The sequence below is a fragment of the Meriones unguiculatus genome, chromosome 1 (genome assembly GCF_030254825.1).
Source record: "Meriones unguiculatus strain TT.TT164.6M chromosome 1, Bangor_MerUng_6.1, whole genome shotgun sequence".
Taxonomy (NCBI): domain Eukaryota; kingdom Metazoa; phylum Chordata; class Mammalia; order Rodentia; family Muridae; genus Meriones; species Meriones unguiculatus.
Window position 1 is genome coordinate 104,989,621 of NC_083349.1, and position 19,650 is coordinate 105,009,270.

Below are 19,650 nucleotides of genomic sequence, written 5' to 3' on the forward strand. Positions count from 1 at the left end.
GCTGAATCTTAATGATTTTATATCTGAAACTCAGTCAAAATCAATGACTGCCATCTCTTTTGGAAGAGTGGCTTCCAATGGGTCTTCGTTTTAGTCTCCAAGTTCTGTTAGTGAGCAGGTTTAATGGTGTCTTATCTTGAGATCATAATTGCCTCTCATACATTTATTTTGCTCTGACTCCCAACTTATTAGTCAGTGATACAGCCACTGGCTGTAATTTTTACTGACATGAGATGATTGTATATGTTTATGGGGCACACTGTGACAAATCTACACATCTATCATCTAGTTCAAGGACCAAATCAAGGCCATTGGCATTCACCAATCCTTAAACAGGTATTATTTCCCTCTGTTGGGCGGTTTCACTTTCCTTTATCCCATTCCTTCCTAAAATGTGTAATGTTCATGAATAAAAAGTAAAAAAAAATCAAATTAAGTGTAAACTTTGCAAAAACCATGCATAGCATTGTAAGCTGTAGTCCACTGTGCTTCCTTAGCTGTATTTAGGCGCATACTATCCAGCCCTGTCACCTTTGTCTGTAGTTGTTCCTCTCTATCCTGGCATTCTAAGATTAATGAGAAAAACCAACCAAAAACAGAAAAACAAACAAACAGACAAATAAACTATAGCTGGTAGATAAATTGCCGCCAAGTTTGTCAATCTGAGTTTGAAGCCCGGGACTGACATGGTTAAGAGAATTGACTTCCGCAAGTTGTTATCTGAAAAGGAAAACTAAGGAGACGATTGAATATTAATGAGTGCTAGGTCTCATTTTGTCATTGAGAAACCAGGTGTTATTTCCTTTATGCGAAGACCAGGAGATTCATGCATTCAAATTACTAGTTCAAATATGATTTTTTCCGAAGCGAGAGTGTGATAATTTTTTTTTGTTTTGTTTTAAGAAATTGCATGTTGCTTGAATAAAAGAAGTGTTACTTAACAGCTGGCCTCTACTTTTAGAGCCTGCCAGGGCTCTGAGAAAGCCAGAAAAAATGGCAACAATTTAGAATGACTTAATTGTAATTTATGGACTATTCCTGTAAAAAAGAAAAAAAAAAAAGCCAAAACCCACTTATGGTTCTAGAATAAAGAAAAAAGAAGTACTCTTCATGCCCTTGGGAGCTGTGGGAGCTCCCACCAGCTGCAAGCAGTGAGTGTTAAAGTTAGTAGCTATAATTCTGGAGGCAGTGAGTATGGTGCCTCAGATTGTGTCATTACGGCAGATGTGTGGAATTCTTTTGATCATTGCTTTTCAGTTGCCATCATATCAAGGGAGGGAACCCATGTTTATTCTGTGACATTTATGAGTGCCAGAAATCTGGAGTCACCCTCATTTGTCCAAATCAAGTTGTTGGCAAGGCTTTGCTCTCGGTAGGCTCCTGGAATTCATGTTCTTATCATTTCCATCTCTGAGTGTCACCGTTTATCTTCCTCGGCTAATGGTCCCTTCCTTCATCTTCAAAGTCCTCAGAGTAGCATCTTCAAATTTCTCTCTAGCTCCATGAGATGTCACACAATCTTCTCTCTTTTTTTTTTAGTAAACTCATGTTTGCTTGTGGAGTGTGGGTAGTGGGTGCACACATTTGTGTGTTCATACATCTGTGTGAACACGTGCAGGATAGAGGAGGAAGTTGGAATGCTTCTCTATCATTCTTTATCTTCTTTCTTTAAGATAGAGTCTCTCCTTGAACCCAGAACTCCCACCTTTTCTGTTTTTAATTAAAAATAGTTAAGACATTTTAACTTAAAAAAAGTTGCATAGTGAGCCCCAGAAACCTTCCTGACAGCATGGGGGCTGTAAGTATTAGCGAAACCAGGCCCAGATTGTTACACGGGTACTCGAATCTGAACTCAGGTCTTCCTGGTCACACATTAAGTCTCTTAATCACTGACGCATTTTTCCAGACTCTTGTGTAGTAGACTATTTAACTGTTTCCCATGCAGGTATATGATAACATTTAGGACCCACCTGAACAATGCCAAGATCCTACTTTTACTCATACACATTCCTGGCTGTCCTGGAACTCATTCTGTAGACTAAGCTGGCTTCTAACTTAAAGAGATTGGCCTGCCTCTGCCTCCAAGCACAGGGATTACAGGTGCATGCCACCACACCTGGCTACATTTTCTTGATTAATGATTGATGTGGAAAGGTCCAGCCTATTGTGGGTAGTGACACTATTGTGGTATAAAATGTAAGATGAGCAAATCATTAGGAACAAGCCAGGGAGCAGCCTTCCTTCATGGTTCTGCTTCAGTTACCATTTCCAGATTCCTGCCTTGAGTTCCTGCCTTGACTGCCCTTCAGATTGGCCTGTAAAGCATGAAGTGAAATAAACCCTTTTCCTCCCCAAGTTACTTTTGGTCAGTGTATTATCACAGCCACAGAAACAAATCAGGATGTACACTTATAATATCTATGTATCATTATCCAATGATGGCTTTAAAGTTCTCTAAAATTTTTTTTTATTGGTTCTTTGTGAATTTCACATCATGCACCCCAATCCCACTCATCTCCCCTTCCACCTTGTACACACCCTCCACTCTTGCAACCTCCCCCGACAGAGAAGAAAATCTTGTTGTGGAAGCTGTAGTGTGCCACAGTGTGTCCTGCAGTGTACTCTTGTCCACACATTTTGCTTGCAAAGGTTCATTGCAGTAACTTGTCGGTCTGGTACAGGCCTCTGGCTTTTGCTACTCTATCAATACTGGCACCTTACTGGGACTCCTCTTTGATACCTGTTGTTATCATGTGTCATGGAGATCCTGTAGTTTTGGATCTGTAGGACTGGCTTCCTCATGCACTCCAACAGTTCAACAAGGGGTAGATGTTGGGCTAGGCCAATTCAAAGCCCTGGATCTGAGCCTGAGAGGCATCTGAGCTGGTCAGTTCACTTACCTGCTCTCATGCCCTTGGGGCTGGCTCACCAGCAACCCCCACTCCCAAAGCCAACTCTGCCCTCCTGCCCGGGCAAGATGCCCAGGGACTGCTCTCCCTAGTGTTACAGCCAGTGGGGGAGATGGCCAGTTCTCCCACTCTCATGACCCTGGGACCAGCTCTCCTGCCTGACATAGATGGCAAGGGACAAGGGAGAGAAGGAGAGTCTCCATGCCACTACCCAACAGATAAGAGACAGGGCCAGCTCTCCAACACTCATGTCCTCAAGGGCAGACCACCTGCAACCCTCATAGCTCCACTGAGTTGCCCAGGCGAGATTCAGGGCCTGCTTTTCTGTATGCTGCAGCCAGTGAGGGGCAGGGACAGCTCTCCTGCTCTCATGACCTCATCAGGGCCAACACTCCCACCAGCTGCCAAGAGAAAAAGGAGAGGAGGGGATCAACACCACACAGCAGATAAGAGGCAGGGATGGCTCTCCTGCACTCATGCCCTCAGGGCCAGCTCACCGGCAATCCCCACATTCAGGGCCAGCTCTGCTGTGCTGCCCAGGTGAGGTGCAGGGCCTGCTCTTCTGAGTGCTGTGTTAGGTGAGGGGAAGGGACAGCTTTTCTGTTCTTGTGACCATAGGGCTAGGTCTCCTGCCTGCCACAGGTGGTGAGTGGCTGGAGGGGAGGAGGGTATCTCTCCCTCATCTATTCCACCACGCAGGAGATGAGTAGCAGGGCCAGGCCTCCCATGCTTGTATCTTCAGGGGCTGGCTCACCTGCAAAGGCTTTAAATTTCTAATGGTGTTTGTTTTTAATCCAAGCTCACACTTCCTGTGATATTTCAGACACATGGAAATCTTATTACCCATTTACCAATTATATTAACATCAATTTCTTGTTCCAGCAAATAATTTCACAATTTGTTGTAGGATACGACATTCACATTTTCTTTCTTTCTTTGTACTAAGCGCTGAGCCTAGGGTTTTGTGTATGCCAGGCAAGTACTATATCACTGAGTTACACCCCCAGGCCCAGTACTCACATTTCCTATATTTGTTTCTTATCCCAGTGTCCTTGTTGGTGCAATTGCAGTTGGTTGTGGTTGGCCCTTACTGGATAGAGGTAGGATAATTAGATTTTAAGCATATTTTTCTCTGAGTTAATTTACTTATTTTCAAAAAATTGTTTGTTACTTGTTTTAAGCCTGGGATGACCCATAACTTGCTGTGTGGATCCAACGTGTCTTGAGTTTGCAACAGTTCTCTTGACGTTGCTTCCCAAGTGCTGGCGTTACAGGCGTGATGCACCACACGTAAGTGGTAACAGTTTATCCAATTGAAGGAAATTTCTTGATGGAATAGTTGGTACACGGTTTTAAGATTTGAGATGGCTTATCAGGTTAGGTTAACTTAGGTTAACTAGAAAGAGATGCAGCCCCACTGACACCTATATTTCAGCCTCATGACACCTATTTTCAGAGCTCTGACCTCCGGAAATGTGCGACAATAAATTTATGATCTTTAAGCCATTAAATGTGTGCTAACATGTAATAGAAAAGTAATGCAATGTGAGTTACTCATGTTTTACTTAATATGTTTAGTCAAAAAATTAGATCTGGCTTGAATAGCCCCAATGTATACCTTTATGCCAATATATAACTATGGTTTTACCAAAGCGCCATGTAGAGTGTCAAAACTGAGTCATCACAACTGGTCAAACTGATGAGAATAGTGACTGTTGAATGTTCAGCCATACATGAGACATTGATATCACCTCCTCCAATGCTCAGGGAACATTCATGGAAGAGGAGGTAGAAAGAATGTAACAGGCAGAAGATGGAGTGTAGTGTTATGGAATGCGACATGGCTGTTGCATTCTTGAACGCGGATCGGCTGTGATCACCTAAGATGGGCCTGTCAACATCCTGTCATGGAGGGAGGGAAACTCATGGGTTCCCACCCTTCTCTTAGGATTTATAGGCAAATGCTGATTGGTAGGGGATGGACAGACATTTTCTTCAGTGGTATGGCCACTAGTAAGGTGCCTGTGCTCCTGTAAATAATCCCCCATCCTCCACCCCACTCATGCTGCTACAAGCAACCTTAATGAAACTCATTGAATCATATTTTCAAAAAGTCATGGAAGCAGAAGGGGGACCAGTTGGGAAGAGGATGAGAAAGAGTAGGAATGAGCAGGGACAAGAGAGGGAGATGGGGTGAAAATGATCAAAATGCATTATATACATGTGTGAAAATGCCACAACGAAACCCAGTTATATGTAACTAGGATATGCTAATAGAAAGGCACAATAGGATTCTAGTTTGGGTTACTTTTTCATTTGAGTACCACTGAGAGAAACTCCTATGCAGGAGAATGTTGGGTTTAGGTAATTGAAGGTATTTGATGATGTCATAGCCACCCAGATCATTACTGGATATAGCGTGAGATAAAGTCTTTATGAAGATAAGAGTCTGATCACACTAAGTTCTAAGGGTAAAAATAAACTGTGCAAGCAAGGAGCTTGATCTCATGGGCGATTATTTTTGATTATCTAGACAAGGAGAAGATACTGTCTTAGTGCATACACCGTGTGGTGTTAGTACCTGTTGCAGCATTATAGCACACTCATGGGTGCCCTCAACAGCCAGGAAATAGCAGTCCCCTATTGGCCCAGTTATGTACCAGCTAGAAGACAAGACACTGCAGCTCAGGGGGCTTGGCACAAAAGGAAGCATACGCTCAGAGCCAGTGAGCCAGGGGAAGTACGGGTTAATTTTCTCCCATTGTCCTATAGTCCACTTCAGTCAGGTTGGAATTGTCTGACTTCCTCCTTTATTGCACCCCAAAGCCCTTTGTTCTTCGTTTCTGTAACTCTGAGCTCGTTTTGAAGGCCACCTAAAGACTTGTCAGACACAGAGGCAGAGGCAAACAGAAGGCACGTAGCTTGCATACAGTTGACACTTGGAAGGCTGAAGCTCAAACCCTTATGTGGAGTTCCAAAGTCCTTATTTCTTCCATTAAACTCCAGAGGAGAAAAATCAGGAGCATAAGCTAAAAGAAAGTAGGTAAAGGGGATAAAGATGTTTCTGGTAATGATAAAAACAAACTCAGTAGAGTATCTTTACCCCAATTCAAAACCCCATGGTAAGGAGAATCGAGAAGCCTTCCAATGTGAAAGCCAAGCGTATCCCGCCTCCTCACACCCTGCACACAGCCAAACATCCCTGTGCATGTGGTTGTTTGTGAGTGCACATCAGTGTGGAGTCCAGAACTAGCTCCAGAGAACACAGAACCATGTGTCCTTGCTATGCTTGGCAGTCCTCATGGCCCCGGCCTCCACTGAGTGGGAGGGAGGCCAAGTGTTGGGATGTCGCAAGCTAAGCCTCCAAGGGAGACCGTTAGGTACGAGTTTGCATGTCCTTCATTCTGTCACGGTGCTTAGACAGATCCAAGGCCACAAAGAGCACTTTTGGGCCCCAGCCTGCTGTTGTTTGGAATGGGGGCTGCCGCTGGTGTTGGAGAAGAGCTGGAGGGCGCGTCTGGAGGTTTCCTGGCTACCCCAAGCACTCGTGAGTGTCCTGCCATCCCGTCTTCCCAGTGTACTGCAGAATGACTTCCCACGCTTGTACACAACGTCAACCCGAAACTTTGATCTTGGGACAACAGAAGGTGTCAAGACTTCGCAGATAAACAGAGGATGCAGCGCAGAGCATGGCTGAACTTGAAATGAGGAGTGGGAAGTGCGCCTACGAAGACTTCTTTTAGACTGAGAGACAGCTGTGTTAGTGGAATTGAAGGACCCTTATCAAAGTTGTCACTGTTCTGTACAAAACTTGCATTGGTTTTGTATAGAAAACAATTAACTCCCACTTATTAGCCCCCACCCACAGCCCTACGGTCAAGACTGGACCTAACTTCTTTTTTTTTTAATTTATTAAAATTGTTTATTTATTCTTTGAAGTTAAAAAAATCATTTCTCCATTTTTCTTTCCTCCCTCTAACCCAGTGGTTCTCAACTTGTGTGTTGTGACCCCTTTGGGTGGGGGGTGTTTGAATGACCCTTTCACAGGGATCACAGGGGTCACACATCAGATATCCTGCCTATCACATATTTACATTATGATTTAGAACAGTAGCAGAATTATAGTTAGGAAGTGGCAGTGAGAACAATTTCATGGTTGGGGTCACTGCAACATGAGGAACTGTATTAAAGGGCTGCAGCATTAGGAAGGTTGCTTAGCTTTCCATGTACCCCTCCGTGTTCTCTCTCAAAACCATGGACTCTTTTCCTTTAATTGTGTGTTTATATGTCTCTGTGTGTGTCCTCAATACATACACATAATCTACTCATTCTGTGTAATGTTACCTATATGTGTATAATTTTAGAGTTGGCCACTTGGTACTGAACAACAAATTGGGGTGCTCTTCCCTGGGGAAGAAAGTCCAATTTCTTACAGATAATATTTTCCTCTGAGAAGACAAGACTATGTTTTTAGAGGAATATTTCTTTATCCTTTTAAGGCAAGGATGTCCTGCCAGCGTGTGGCTGCTTTGGATGATATGACTTCTCTGGCAATAAAATCCCCAGTGACTTACTGTCCTTAGCTTGGGAGGAGATGCTGTGTCCTGCTCTGTCCCAGCCTGCCTTCCAACCCTGCCTGCTGCCGTCCAGCAGGATCACTGGCTTCAGGCACTTCCTCCTAGATCTTCCTTGGGCTTTATATGGTTGTTTTAGAGTTCCCAACCTGGCAAAGGATGGCTACATTCTTTGACAACCTTGAAGATAAAGCAGCTCAAATCCTCCTTTCCCAGAGAAAATGTGAAAGGCATCTTGTTCATGCAGTCCCTAGCTGAGGAACTCTAACTAGCTCTGTGTTCTCTGTTTTCTACTGAGTGGTGGCAATACCCAGTCACCTGGCCTCTTAGGGCTTCCCTGACCTGAAACACTATGTTCTAATCATTAGTGAAGACTGGGCCTAGTTTCTCATTGTCATGAAGGCACTCACTCTCTGAGCATGGTGGTTGGGCAGCTTTTGGAGTCACCATTGGTAGACAATCTTCAATTTTCTTCCTGTAATGGTTCCTGGTGTTGATCTTCTGCTCTTCATCTTTCCCCTGAGGATGAAGCTTCATCAAGCCTCTTCCTTCTGTGAATACAAGTCTCTGCCAGTGCTGAACTCTGTGTCCCAAATGGGGTAATTTGCATTCCCAGTTCTTCAACCCATTTCATCATGTCCGTGTTCTGCCAGAAAGAGCTGCTTCAGAGACAGCTTCTCTCAAATCTGTCCCACCCTTTCCTTCCTGAGGTGAGCTCCTCACTTCTTAGATCCCATTTGAGAGAACACTCCATGTCACTTTACAATTGCTGTTGTGCTAAGTGCAGGGCTTTCATTTGGTGCTGCCATCATCATTATACTTTGATAGGACTATTCCATTTAAAAGGAAGCTGCGAGCCGTGAAAGTGCGATAGACAGGGGGGATGAGGAAGGAGTGGAAACAGGAGACGGAGAGGGAGAAAGGGAAGGCTGCCTTAAGGCTCACAATCCATTTCTCAGGGTAGGAAATGAGGGAACTGCCACTGCCCTGTATGGAGAAAGCTTAAGCAGGCTCGGTGTAGGTCGTGAGGGGTGGACTGACAGTACAGTCAGCAGGGCTTGCCTCCGCTGTCCTGCTCACCAGCTGTGGAGCTTTAATGAGGTCACACCAGTGAATGCTGTTCCTATGTCACGTGTTTGGGCAAAGGGAGGGGAGAAGCATCCGAGGAAAGAAGACGACTTCAAAGGAAGAAACTTTCTGGAAGCCGAAAGGAAGCATTAACTCAGCACATGGCACAAAAATCTGGAAAGGGTGCTTGGATCAGGGAGGAAAATGTCCATGTTGCTGAAGCAGGGCCCAGGAGCTCTTGTAAAAAGAATGAATGGACAAGGGAGCTAGGTGGGGCACCTCTTTGCTCTGGGGGCCTGTTGGGAATTCCACGGAAGGGAGGAGAAAGATGGTGCTGCGACTCTCAGCATATCTTGCAGTGATGATTATCAGGGACCCTTTTGGCTGAACCCTGAACACTGTGGAAGGGTTCCATGGATGTATTAATGACAGCTCCTTTAACTCCCAAGACTTTGTGCCAGCCAAGTCAGGCATGAGCCAGATTTCTATAACTTTGAGATGAAGAAGTGCTGCTTAGTTACTTCCTTAGAGTTTTGGGATATATTTAAGGTCCCTTACTATCTCTAAGGACTAGACAGTGCAGCCTGGTCTCAGCTAAAGTGATTATGAAGAGAATCCTTGGGCAAGTTTATTATTAATTAAAAAAAAAATCTCTTCCTCTCCCTCTTCCTCCCCACTTCCTCTTCTTGCCATATTCCAAGTTTGTGCCAGTCTGATATTTTTAGATCTTCCTTTTAGTTCTTCTATTTTTAGTCTTTCCCTTTTCTACCAGCATATGGTCATTGTACAGAACAATAACTTCATTGCCTATTTGCATGCATGTATACCATGATCATGAGTTTGATCTTTAGTTCTTGATATTTTTTCTTTTTTACTCCTTCATTTATTTAATCACTTCACAGCCTGATCATAGCCCCTCCCCCATTCCCAGTCCCACTTTCATACTCCCTACCCCCATTACCCTCTTCTTCATCTCAGAGAAGGGGAGGCCTGCAAGGTGTACCAACCCACCCTGTCACTTCAAGTTGAAGCAGAACTTATGTATTCTCTCCCTCTGAGGTCTGACAGGAAGCCTAGTCTTCCAGATGACTCCCTGAGCTCTGCTTATTGTCTAGCTGTGGATCTCTGCATCTGTTTCTATCAGCTGCTGGGTGAAGCTTCTCAGAAGACAGTTACGCTAGGCTCCTGTCTGCAAGCATAGCAGGATAGCATTAATAGTGACAGGGGTTGGCTCTCTTCCATGGGATGGGTCCCAAGTTGGGCTAGCCATTGGCTTGCCATTCTCTCAATCCCTGCTCCATCTTTATCCCTATTCTTCTTGTAGGCAAGACAAATTTTGGGCCAGAGGTTTTTATGGGTGGATTGGCGTCCCCTCCCTCCACTGGAAGTCCCACCTGGCGACAGGAGGTGACAACTTCAGGCTCCTTAACCTCTAGAAGCCTGCTAGGGGTCTCAGCTAGGGTCACCCCCATAGACTCCTGGGCGCCTCCCCTGTCCCAGAGATGCCCCTCCTACTGATTTCTGTTCTCTCTCCCAGTCCTCTTCCTACCCCACCCCTGTTCTCCTCACACCTGATCCCCACCCCTGTTACCCTCTCAACTTCCTCTCCCACCCAGTTCCCTCCCTCCATCTACTTCAGATGACTATATTATTTTCTCTTCTGAGTGAGATTCAAGCATCCTCCTTGAGCCATCCTTGGCTTCTTTGGGTCTATTGATTGTAGCACGGTTATCCTGAACTTTATGGCTAATGTCCACTTATAGGTCAGTACCTACTATGCATGTCTTTCTAGTCTGGGTTACCTCATTCATTATGATCTTTTCTAGTTCCATCCATTTGCCTGAAAATTGCATGATGTCTTTGCTTTTAATGCTGAGTAGTATTTTATTGTATAGATGTACCACATTTTCTTTTCTTTTTTTTTATTTGATTAAATTTTATTGTTTTATATTAATTACAGTTTATTCACTTTGTATCCCACCTATAGCCCCCTCCCTCATTCTCTCCCAATTGTACCCACCCTCCCTCATCTCCTCCTATGCCCCTCTCCAAGTCGACTGATAGGGGAGGTCCTCTTCCCCTTCCATCTGACCCTAGCTTATCAGGTCTCATCTGGACTGGCTGCATTGTCTTCCTCTGTGGCCTGGCAAGGCTGCTTCCCCCTCAGGGGGAGGTATCACATTTTCTTTATCCATTATTTGGTTAGAGGGACATCTAGATGGTTTCCAGTTTCTGGCTATTACAAATAAAGCTTCTATGAACATAGTTGAGCAAGTAGACACTTAGTTTTAATAAAAGTGTTTTTCATTTAGTGATGATTGCTTAAAAATATAAGTAAAAAATAAAAAAAGAAGGAAAATGGGGCGAAGTGATCATATAGAATCACTCTTAACTTTTGAATCTATGTCATTTTTGTCTGTTTTTCATCCCCACATTTAAATCTATGTATATTGCATTAGTTTAAGAATTTCAGGGTAGGGGGGTGGTTCAGTGAATAAAATGCTCTCTGTGCAGGCATATGGACCTAGGCCCCTCTACACCAACCACTGCTCAAGAAAATGTGTCACAGACTTGCCTGGGACTAATCTAATGGAGACATTTTTCCCATCTGAAGTTCTCTCTTCCCAGATGACCCCGGCTTGTGTCAAGTTGGCAAAATAATTAACCAGCACAAAATGTCAGAGGCCTGGGTAAAATAATACTGTGTGTGTGTGTTTAAATATTCAAATTCCATCTTTAGATTGATCATTAAGTTGTTTTTAATTTGTACTTTTATTTAAATCTTTTCATATAATTAAAAAAGATTTATTTATTTATTTATTTATTTATTTATTTATTTATTTATTTACTGTATGAGTGCTTTCTCTGCACATACACCTTCATGCCAGAAGAGGGCATCAGTTCCCAGTGTAGATGGTTATGAGCCACCATGCAGTTCCTGGGAATTGAACTCAGGACCTCTGGAAGAGCAACCAGTGCTCTTAACTGCTGAGTCATTTCTCCAGCCCCTAAATTTTATTTTATCTAAACTTCTTAGAATCAAATGAAAAAGAAATAAAACTAACCAGAAACTTTAGATATAGCTAAGGCAGTTCTAAGAAGAAACTTCATAATAATGAGTGTATATTAATTATTTTTTTATTGCTGTGAAAAAACACCATGATCAAAGCAACCTGTAAAAGAAAGTGTTTAACTGGGCGTATGGTTCCGGAGGGTTAGAGCCCATGATGGTGGAGTGAAGGAATGACCACAGGAACAATTTGATTTGCAAGCAGGAGGCAGAGAATCACACTGGGAACAGCATAGGTCGAGATTGCCCCCGGTGATACATCTCCTCCAAGGCCATGCCTCCTAACGCTTCCCAAACAGTTCAACTAACTGGGACCAAGTATTCAAATACATGAGCCAATGTAAACCACCACAGAACACTTACATTAAAAAATAAATAAATAAAAATAAAACAGAGAGAGTGCAAATCACCTAGGGACACATTTTAAAGTCTTAGAAAAACAAGAAAAAGGGACATCCTGAAGCAGCATGCAGCAAGAAAAAGTAAAGATCGGGACAGAAATAAATTAAATAGAAATTAAAGCGTAATGCACAACCAATCAAACAAAGAATTGATTCCTTAAAAATATCAATGAGACTGACAGACTTCTATCTGACCTACTAAAAAAAAAAAAGAGCAGATCCAAATTAATAAAATAAATATTAAAGGGGAGATTATAACAGACTGCAATGACAATCATTAGGAAATACTTTAAAAACTTGTAATCTGATCTGGAAGAAACAAATGAATTCCTAGGCATATATGATCTACCAAGATTAAAATGAGGACATAAACAAAGCAAACAGATCCATAGCAAGAGGATTGAAGCCACAGTGAGAAGTCTTCCTCTAGAGAAAAGCCCAGAGTGTTTAGGTTTCCTGGTGAATTCTACAAAACTTTTGAAGAAGAGCTGACATTGGGAGATGGCTCTGTGAATAAAGTGCTTGCTGTGCACATTTGAAGACTAGAGTTCAGATCCCCCAAACCCATAAAAGCAGGCAGCAGACAAGGCGCTGCCTGCAAGGCAGAGACAAAGAGAATAGCCAAGACAAGCTGGATAGCTGGAATTGGCAATCACTGTGTTCAGGAAGAGATCTTGCCCAGATAAATAAAGTGAAGTAATGGAAGAAGATAACTGATGTCAGCCTTTGGACTCTACACACACACACAAACACACACACACACATGCACGCAGCATGCATGAACACACAGACGCACGAACACGATGTGCATAGGTACCCCCCAAGAGGTGCACCCGTTCACATGTGAACACACTTGTGCACCACACATACATAAATATATCAGAAAAACAACAACAAAAGCCATCTGCCCAAAGAAACAAAAAAGACCCAACATCAATGCTCCTCAAACTGTTCCATAAAATAGAAAGGGAAGAAAAGTCACCAAACCCATTCTATGAAGCCACAATTACCAAAACCGATTAATACATTAAAAAAACCGACCAACTTCCCTGATGAACATAGATACAAAATCTTAATGAAATTCTTGCAAATCTAGTTCAAGCATATCTTAAGAAGGGCATGCATCACAAACATGTTGGTTTTGCTTCAAGGAGTGCACAGATGGCTACACATGCAACTCAGTTATTATAATACATTAAGTAAATGGGTAAGTGTGTGACATTTCCTGGAGAGCCATCAACAAATGTCTATTCATCCCATATACAGCAATTATAAAATTATAAAGTTATAAAATTCAGCCCAGCTGGCTTAGTGAAAAACTGAGTTTATTGAGATTCCTTACAGGACTATGGGTATAGGAACATGGATCACCAAAAAGCCCGCTCTAGCATGGGTGACCACTCACAATAACTACATCCTGCTATTTTTTGCACAACTTGCAGACACTTAGCTGATTGTAGATCTCCTCTCCCCAGCAACTGTTACTGCTCATACAACTTTGGGGAGGGGCCATATGAATCTCATGCGATTCAGGAACTTCCTGAGACTTATAATTTATTTATTTAGTTATTTCACTACGGGAGACTTATTAGCTTCTCTTTGACCTTCAGGAGGGAATGTTTCAATATGGAGGAAAGAGCTGTACAACAGATAGGAGTCACATCACCATCACAATAGATGAGGAAAAGCAGCTGAGACTCTACTTCACACTGGGTAGCTTGAGTTTTGGAGGCTTCAAGGCCTGCACCACTGTGATACACTTCCTCCAACAAAGCCACACCTACTCCAAAAAAGGCCACAACTCCTAATAGTGCCACTCCCTATGGTCCAAGCATTCAAATACTATGTCTATGGGGGTCATTCCTATTCAAACTACCACAATATCACAACATACAAAGGGTCTATTTATCAAATCTACAGATAGCATTATATTAACTGGGAAAAAGTTGAAACACTTCAAGACTGAGACTAGGGCACTCATTCTTTTTATTCTCATTCAGTACAGCATTCCAAGTCATAAGCACAATAATAAGAAAGGGAAGGATATTAAAGGGATACAAATAGGAGAGGAAGAAGTTAAATTATCCCTATTTGTAGGTGACAAGACTTTATACTTAAAATACCCAATGGTGTAGTGGTAAGATGGCTCAGCTGCCTTAGATAGGACTCCTGGGATGGTCAGTATGGCCTGGCCAAGACACCATCCATTAATCACTTCTGCCACAATCTTACAGGGAGGAACAACCCCATGCTTCTTGGAGCTGCTCACACTTCCCTGTTCCAGGTTACCCTGCATACCCTGAAGAATATAAAACCAATGCCTGAGGCTAACTAGCTCCCAGACACCCTAAGAATTCCTAAATAAAGCCTTCCATGACTGGGTCACAGGGAAAAATGAGACAGGTTTAGCCAGGAGGTAATGACAGAAAGATGGAGTTTACCCTGCCTTTCCTTTTTCCCTTCCCCCTTTTCCCTTCCCTTCCCTTCCCTTTCCTTCCCTTCCCATGCATGTGTACATATGTGTTTGCATGTGTGTGTATGACAAGCCTATGTACAGGTTCACCTTGATGTCAGGTGTCTTCTTCAATTGTGCTCCCTCTTTGTTTGAGTCTCTCTTGCTGCACTGGAGCTCACTGAGTCCCACAAGTCTAGATAGTCAGCTTCCTTCAAGGATCCCCTTTCTCTGCCTCCCAAGTGTAGGCTTACAGGTGTCGTTACAGGTGTTCCCCTTTGCCAGAAGTGCCAGCTCCTCTGAAGGGCTGGTCCTGGTGCTACTGGCTTCCAGGTGAGAAATGGGTGGGACCCGGGAGTCTCAGGTTCTGCTTCTCTCAGGAGCTGTTAGAGTGCTCAGAGGGAGGTTCGTGCACAGGACTCCCAGATCTCACCGGGGTATGGAAAAGGATTTTCAACAGAGTGTTGCTGTTAGCTCTTCATTTACACATACACTCTGGGCAAAGGCTGCTAGGCAGGCAGTGGCTAGCATGTACCCAGCTATATGCTGCACATGCTGGCACCCACTGGCACACATGAGCTGCATATAGGCAGGCATAGACACACATGCAGACAGGCACACAGGCTTCATAGCAGTATGGGGCACACAGGAGGCTGAGAAAGGAGAGGCAAATGCCTCTGACCCCAAGGCTGTTATTTATAGAGTCAGGTAAAAGTGACGTCCTGCCAGAAATAGTTAAATAACAGATTACAGCACTGTTTACTTTTCTGTGTACCTCGGACATTTGGTGTCAGCCATTTTGTACTGACTCATGGCCCTCTGGTGTTAGCCATCTTGGCCCATGCCAGCTATTCATATCAGCACCTTGTCTAAACATAAGCTGGTCCTTGTGGCCTCCGGTTTCTTACGGACTTCTCCAACACATGGATTGTCAGGATTGATGTTGGAAAAACAGCTATATTATCGAAACCCCAGGTACGTGTGTGTGTGTGTGTGTGTGTGTGTGTGTGTAGGTCTCAGGGAGGAGGTAAGACCCGATACTTTAATCCCAAGAGACTTCTAGAAAAAGTGTCAATTCTCGGTTCCCAAGGAACTGGACCTCGCTTGGGAAAACAGGACAGGGACTGGAGAAGGTGCTAGTAGCTGTGCTGACTCAGTACTGCATCAATACAGTCCTGTAGCCTGAAAGCGGGTCCTTGCGGTTCTCCTGACGAAGGAGGGGTTAGAATCAGGACTGAGTGAAAGGAACAGTGCTCAGATAGGAAGGGCATGAGGCTGGGAGCAGTAGAGGGTTGCTCGAGAAGTTGGGGAAGGTTCTGTAGTCACCTGATTGGGTTGCTTTGAATCTCACAAGAAGCTCCAGTGGGAATAAGTGTGATCTTCAAGGAGGCCACGTGGGAGAGACCCTGGGCAGGCTCCGCCGGGGATGTGTGTACTTTACAATAATACAGCCTGAAGTCTGTATTTCAGTAGGGCATGGCGGCCACGTAGACATTTTCCAGAGCAATGATTGGCTCTGCAGCCTCCAGCAGCGCTGTGGACCAGGGGGGTGGAGCACGTGGGGCTGGGGAGCTGAGCAGCCTGGAGCAAGGGTGAGGTCGAGATGAGTCTAAGTCCCGAAAATCTCATCTTGAGGCCTGCAGGAGTGAGAACTGCTCCCTTCCTGTTCTGGGCCTGCTTGCCCTGGTGAAAGTAGCCTTGTGACCCCTGCCTCTGCTACCAGGTACTCACAGCCTGGTAGCCAGGTTTCAGGTAAAAACTTCCTATTTCCTTATAAGGAACATGTCCAGCTAGCACCTGCAATTCCTCTTCATGCCAATAAAGCATTCCCCGAACCTCAGCCCAGCCAATGCTGTACACTCACCCCCCAAACCCCTAGGCTTAAATAGCCCTTACTCACCCCCACAATGTTAATCCTACCGATCCATGAACACGGGAGATCTTTCCATCTTCTGATATCTTCTTCAATTTCTTTCTTCAGAGACTTAAAGTTTTTTTTTTCAAACAGGTCTTTCACTTGCTTGGTTAGAGTCACCCCAAGGTACTTTATGTTATTAGTGGCTATTGTGAAGGGTGTTGTTTCCCTGATTTCTTTCTTGGCCCTTTTGTCTTTGATATACAGGAGGGCTTCTGATTATTTTTTAGTTGATTTTGTTTCCAGCCATTTTGCTGAAGGTGTTTATCAGCTGAAGGAGTTCTCTGGTTGAATTTTTGGGGTCGCTCATATCATATCATTTGCAAATAGTGAAACTTTGACCTCTTCCTTTCTGATTCGTATCCCCTTGATCTCCTTTAGTTGTCTTACTGCTTTAGCTAGGACTTCCAGTACTATGTTGAAGAGATATGGAGAGAGTGGGCAGCCTTGCCCTGTCCCTGATTTCAGTGGGATTGATTTAAATTTCTCTCCATTGAGTGTGATCGAAGATGGGAGCCCAGGATGAGGACCCATGCCATTTCCTGGTGCTCTCTTTTTCAAGTTATGCCTGCAGTCACCTGGCTGGGGTTGGAAACCATGGCTCAGCAAGCTCCGTGCAGGACCACAGAGCTTATGCTGGGTGACTTGTACAGGCTATAGGCTGAAAGAGCAAGGTGCTCCTTGATTACTTGCACAACTAGAGCCTAGGTCGCCCGCCAAGTTCTCAGACTTTGCCAGTCGCCTCCCGTCTCTTGTCTAGCTTTTCTTGCACACAAGAATGACTAAGACAATGTCATGAGTCAGATCTTGTAAAAGAGTTTTTTTTTGTGTTGTTTCACATTTTTTCTTTTTCCAGTTTCCCTTTAGATCGTTTTAATAGCTGTCCGTGAGAACTTACCTTGTACTCATTAATACAGTAGGTGAACACAATAGGAATGTGGCCAAGTGACTTCATATGACAAATGACTCACCAGATGCTGGGGATTCACTGTAGAGCAAGCTGTAATCTCCAACCTAGTGAACAAAGACGGCCATCTTCTGGTTGTAGTTAGTGCCCAAGACACCAGAGGGAATGAGAACTTGATCGTCTGTCCTCAGTGTTCTGGGAACGTTTCCTCTTTCCACGTTCTCTCTTGCTGGGGGGTGCTCTCCAATTCTATCATTTCTGAATTAATAACTTTCTATTCCTTCTCTAAGCCAGATTCAAAGTCCACCTCCTTTGCTCCTCCAGGTGGAGAAGGCTGCCCTTCCCCACAGAGGTTCCAGTGCTGTTGTCTGTCACAATGCCTGTTCAATGTTAGCTTGCTTAGCATTCACCTTCATTTCTGTCTCAGCTGCAGGACTGGAAGTTCCTCAAGGACAGGGACTTTGTTTTTGTCACCTCATCTATCCCTCATATTTACAGGTCCTCTGGACTCAACATTGACCTTTAGAGTACTTACAGAGGATCTCTAAACACGTGGCCTAGAATGAAAAACACATTGTTGGCCTCTGCCTTGTGTCCTTTCTATTTGAAGAATCCTCTTCAAATAGGTCAGCCTTTTCCCAGATCTCTGCTTCCTCTCTCATTTCTGAGACTCTGCTTTGGAGAGGTCTTTCACCCTCTCTCATCTTTAAGGCTCTGCTTTGGGGAGGTCTCTCACCTTTTAGAGCTCATGGGTGAATGACGGCACATAACGAGGTTCAATTCCTTTCTTGGATACGACTCACCTGGAAGTCTGGAAGAGTAACTCCTGACCTCTGCTGATGTGAGAGGCTGGGACCTCCTTTTCCCTGGGGTTGAAGAAGGATATCTGAGTATTCCTGTGTCCGAAGCATCTTGCAAGGACCTGCTCTGGTTGTGGCACAGGCCAGGTCATGGTGGCATTGGAGATGAGAGAATGAGTACTAGCGAAAGGGCATGGAAGGCTGCTTGGTGTCTTCTGAGGACTAACCAACCCTGAGAGGAGTCCTGAGGGATGGTTCACAGGACCATGGAAACACCAGAAAGGCCATTTTAAAGGAAATTTAGTGGCAGGCTAGGAGAAAAGAGTCCTGACATTAGAAGTGGTCTTCCGAGAAGTTGCACATTGGGGCCACCAATGTCAGAGACTAAACAGGCAGAGCAGAGCTAGTCAGAGTCCAGGGCTGTGCAAACACAACCTGGACTAGTGTGGCTTTGGGGGAACTCAAAAGCATCCAAGCAGAAAAGGTAGGTCTGACCGTCCAGGTGCCTTAGAAGACAAACGAGAAACTCTTTTTGCTCTGAACTACAGCATGGCCTTTGTTGCTCTCATTTTTAAACTCAATTTTATTTGGAGTATGTATGCCTCTACCTCCCTTCCACCAATGCTCTAACCCTATGTAAGAGAGAGAAAGTTAGTGGGAAGAGGGGTGTAGCCACCTTTACTTCTCCTGTCTGTCTAGGGTCAATGGGTTCTTTGGGGGCTCTGTACCAATCTCCATCAACAGCAAACACAGCAAGCAGTCTCTCCTGTCTATCTTCTCCAAGCTACTGTACTTCAAAACATCTCTGCTGTGTCTCTCCAAACCACCACACTGTCCATCGCTGGTCTCTCCAAACTGCCACACTTTCTTTCTGGGCCCTCATATCCCTCAGAGTCCTAGACCATGCTTCTCTTTTGTGCTGCACGAGGCAGGCAAAAGACCATACCTCTCAGGAGGCAATTATCAGCTGCAGACTAACTAAAGCCCAAATTAAAATTTCACACTTGAGACTAAAAAAAAAAACAGGTTTACATAACATAACTGAGTTTTTAAAGAAACCAAAAACTTCCATTACAGGCCTCAGAAAAGGGAATACCAGGTAAGTATAAAATTGCATATTATATGATTATATACCAAGTGCTGGTACTGTAGACTTGCCTAATTTAAAAAAAATTATACTCAGTGACTTCATAATCAGGGTACAAAGTGTAGATAGTTGACTGAGGAAAGGATATAATAATGAAGAGGGAGAGAAAGGAAGAGGGAGGGAAGGAGGGAGAACATGTCTGCCACTCTTACTGATACCAACTGAAGGTCTCTTAACAGCAGATATGACCCTCAGGGCTCCCTGAGGGTCCAAGGATCTAGGTCAAGTATGTGTATATGCTGGGAAGGGAGGGGCTCTATTTCAGCCATGTTTACATGTGCTCCTAGGACTGCCCAGTCCTGGAGGATCTAAGGTGAGACCATTCAGTGGTGGTATGACTACTTCCCATGTCTCACCTACTTTGGTGTTGTATGAAATTATTGAACTATGTTTGAGAATCAGGATCT

General features: G+C 44.1%; 1 protein-coding gene and 1 long non-coding RNA gene across 4 annotated transcripts in view; one reads left to right on the top strand and one right to left on the bottom strand.

The window, feature by feature from the left end:
- The window catches only part of LOC132646383 (uncharacterized), an 83,168-nt gene extending 65,358 nt beyond the window's left edge, over positions 1–17,810 (bottom strand). The window contains exon 1 of one of the 3 annotated variants that reach the window (XR_009584615.1): positions 17,361–17,810. This is a non-coding gene — a long non-coding RNA (uncharacterized LOC132646383). The other 2 variants (XR_009584616.1, XR_009584617.1) reach the window with 2 other exon arrangements.
- Srd5a2 (steroid 5 alpha-reductase 2) overlaps positions 13,884–19,650 on the top strand; it is a 65,402-nt gene continuing 59,635 nt past the window's right edge. The window contains exon 1 of the mRNA XM_060364571.1: positions 13,884–15,449. Coding sequence (XP_060220554.1) covers positions 15,316–15,449 — 134 coding nt within the window. The 5' untranslated portion in view covers positions 13,884–15,315. The remainder of the gene's footprint in view (positions 15,450–19,650) is intronic.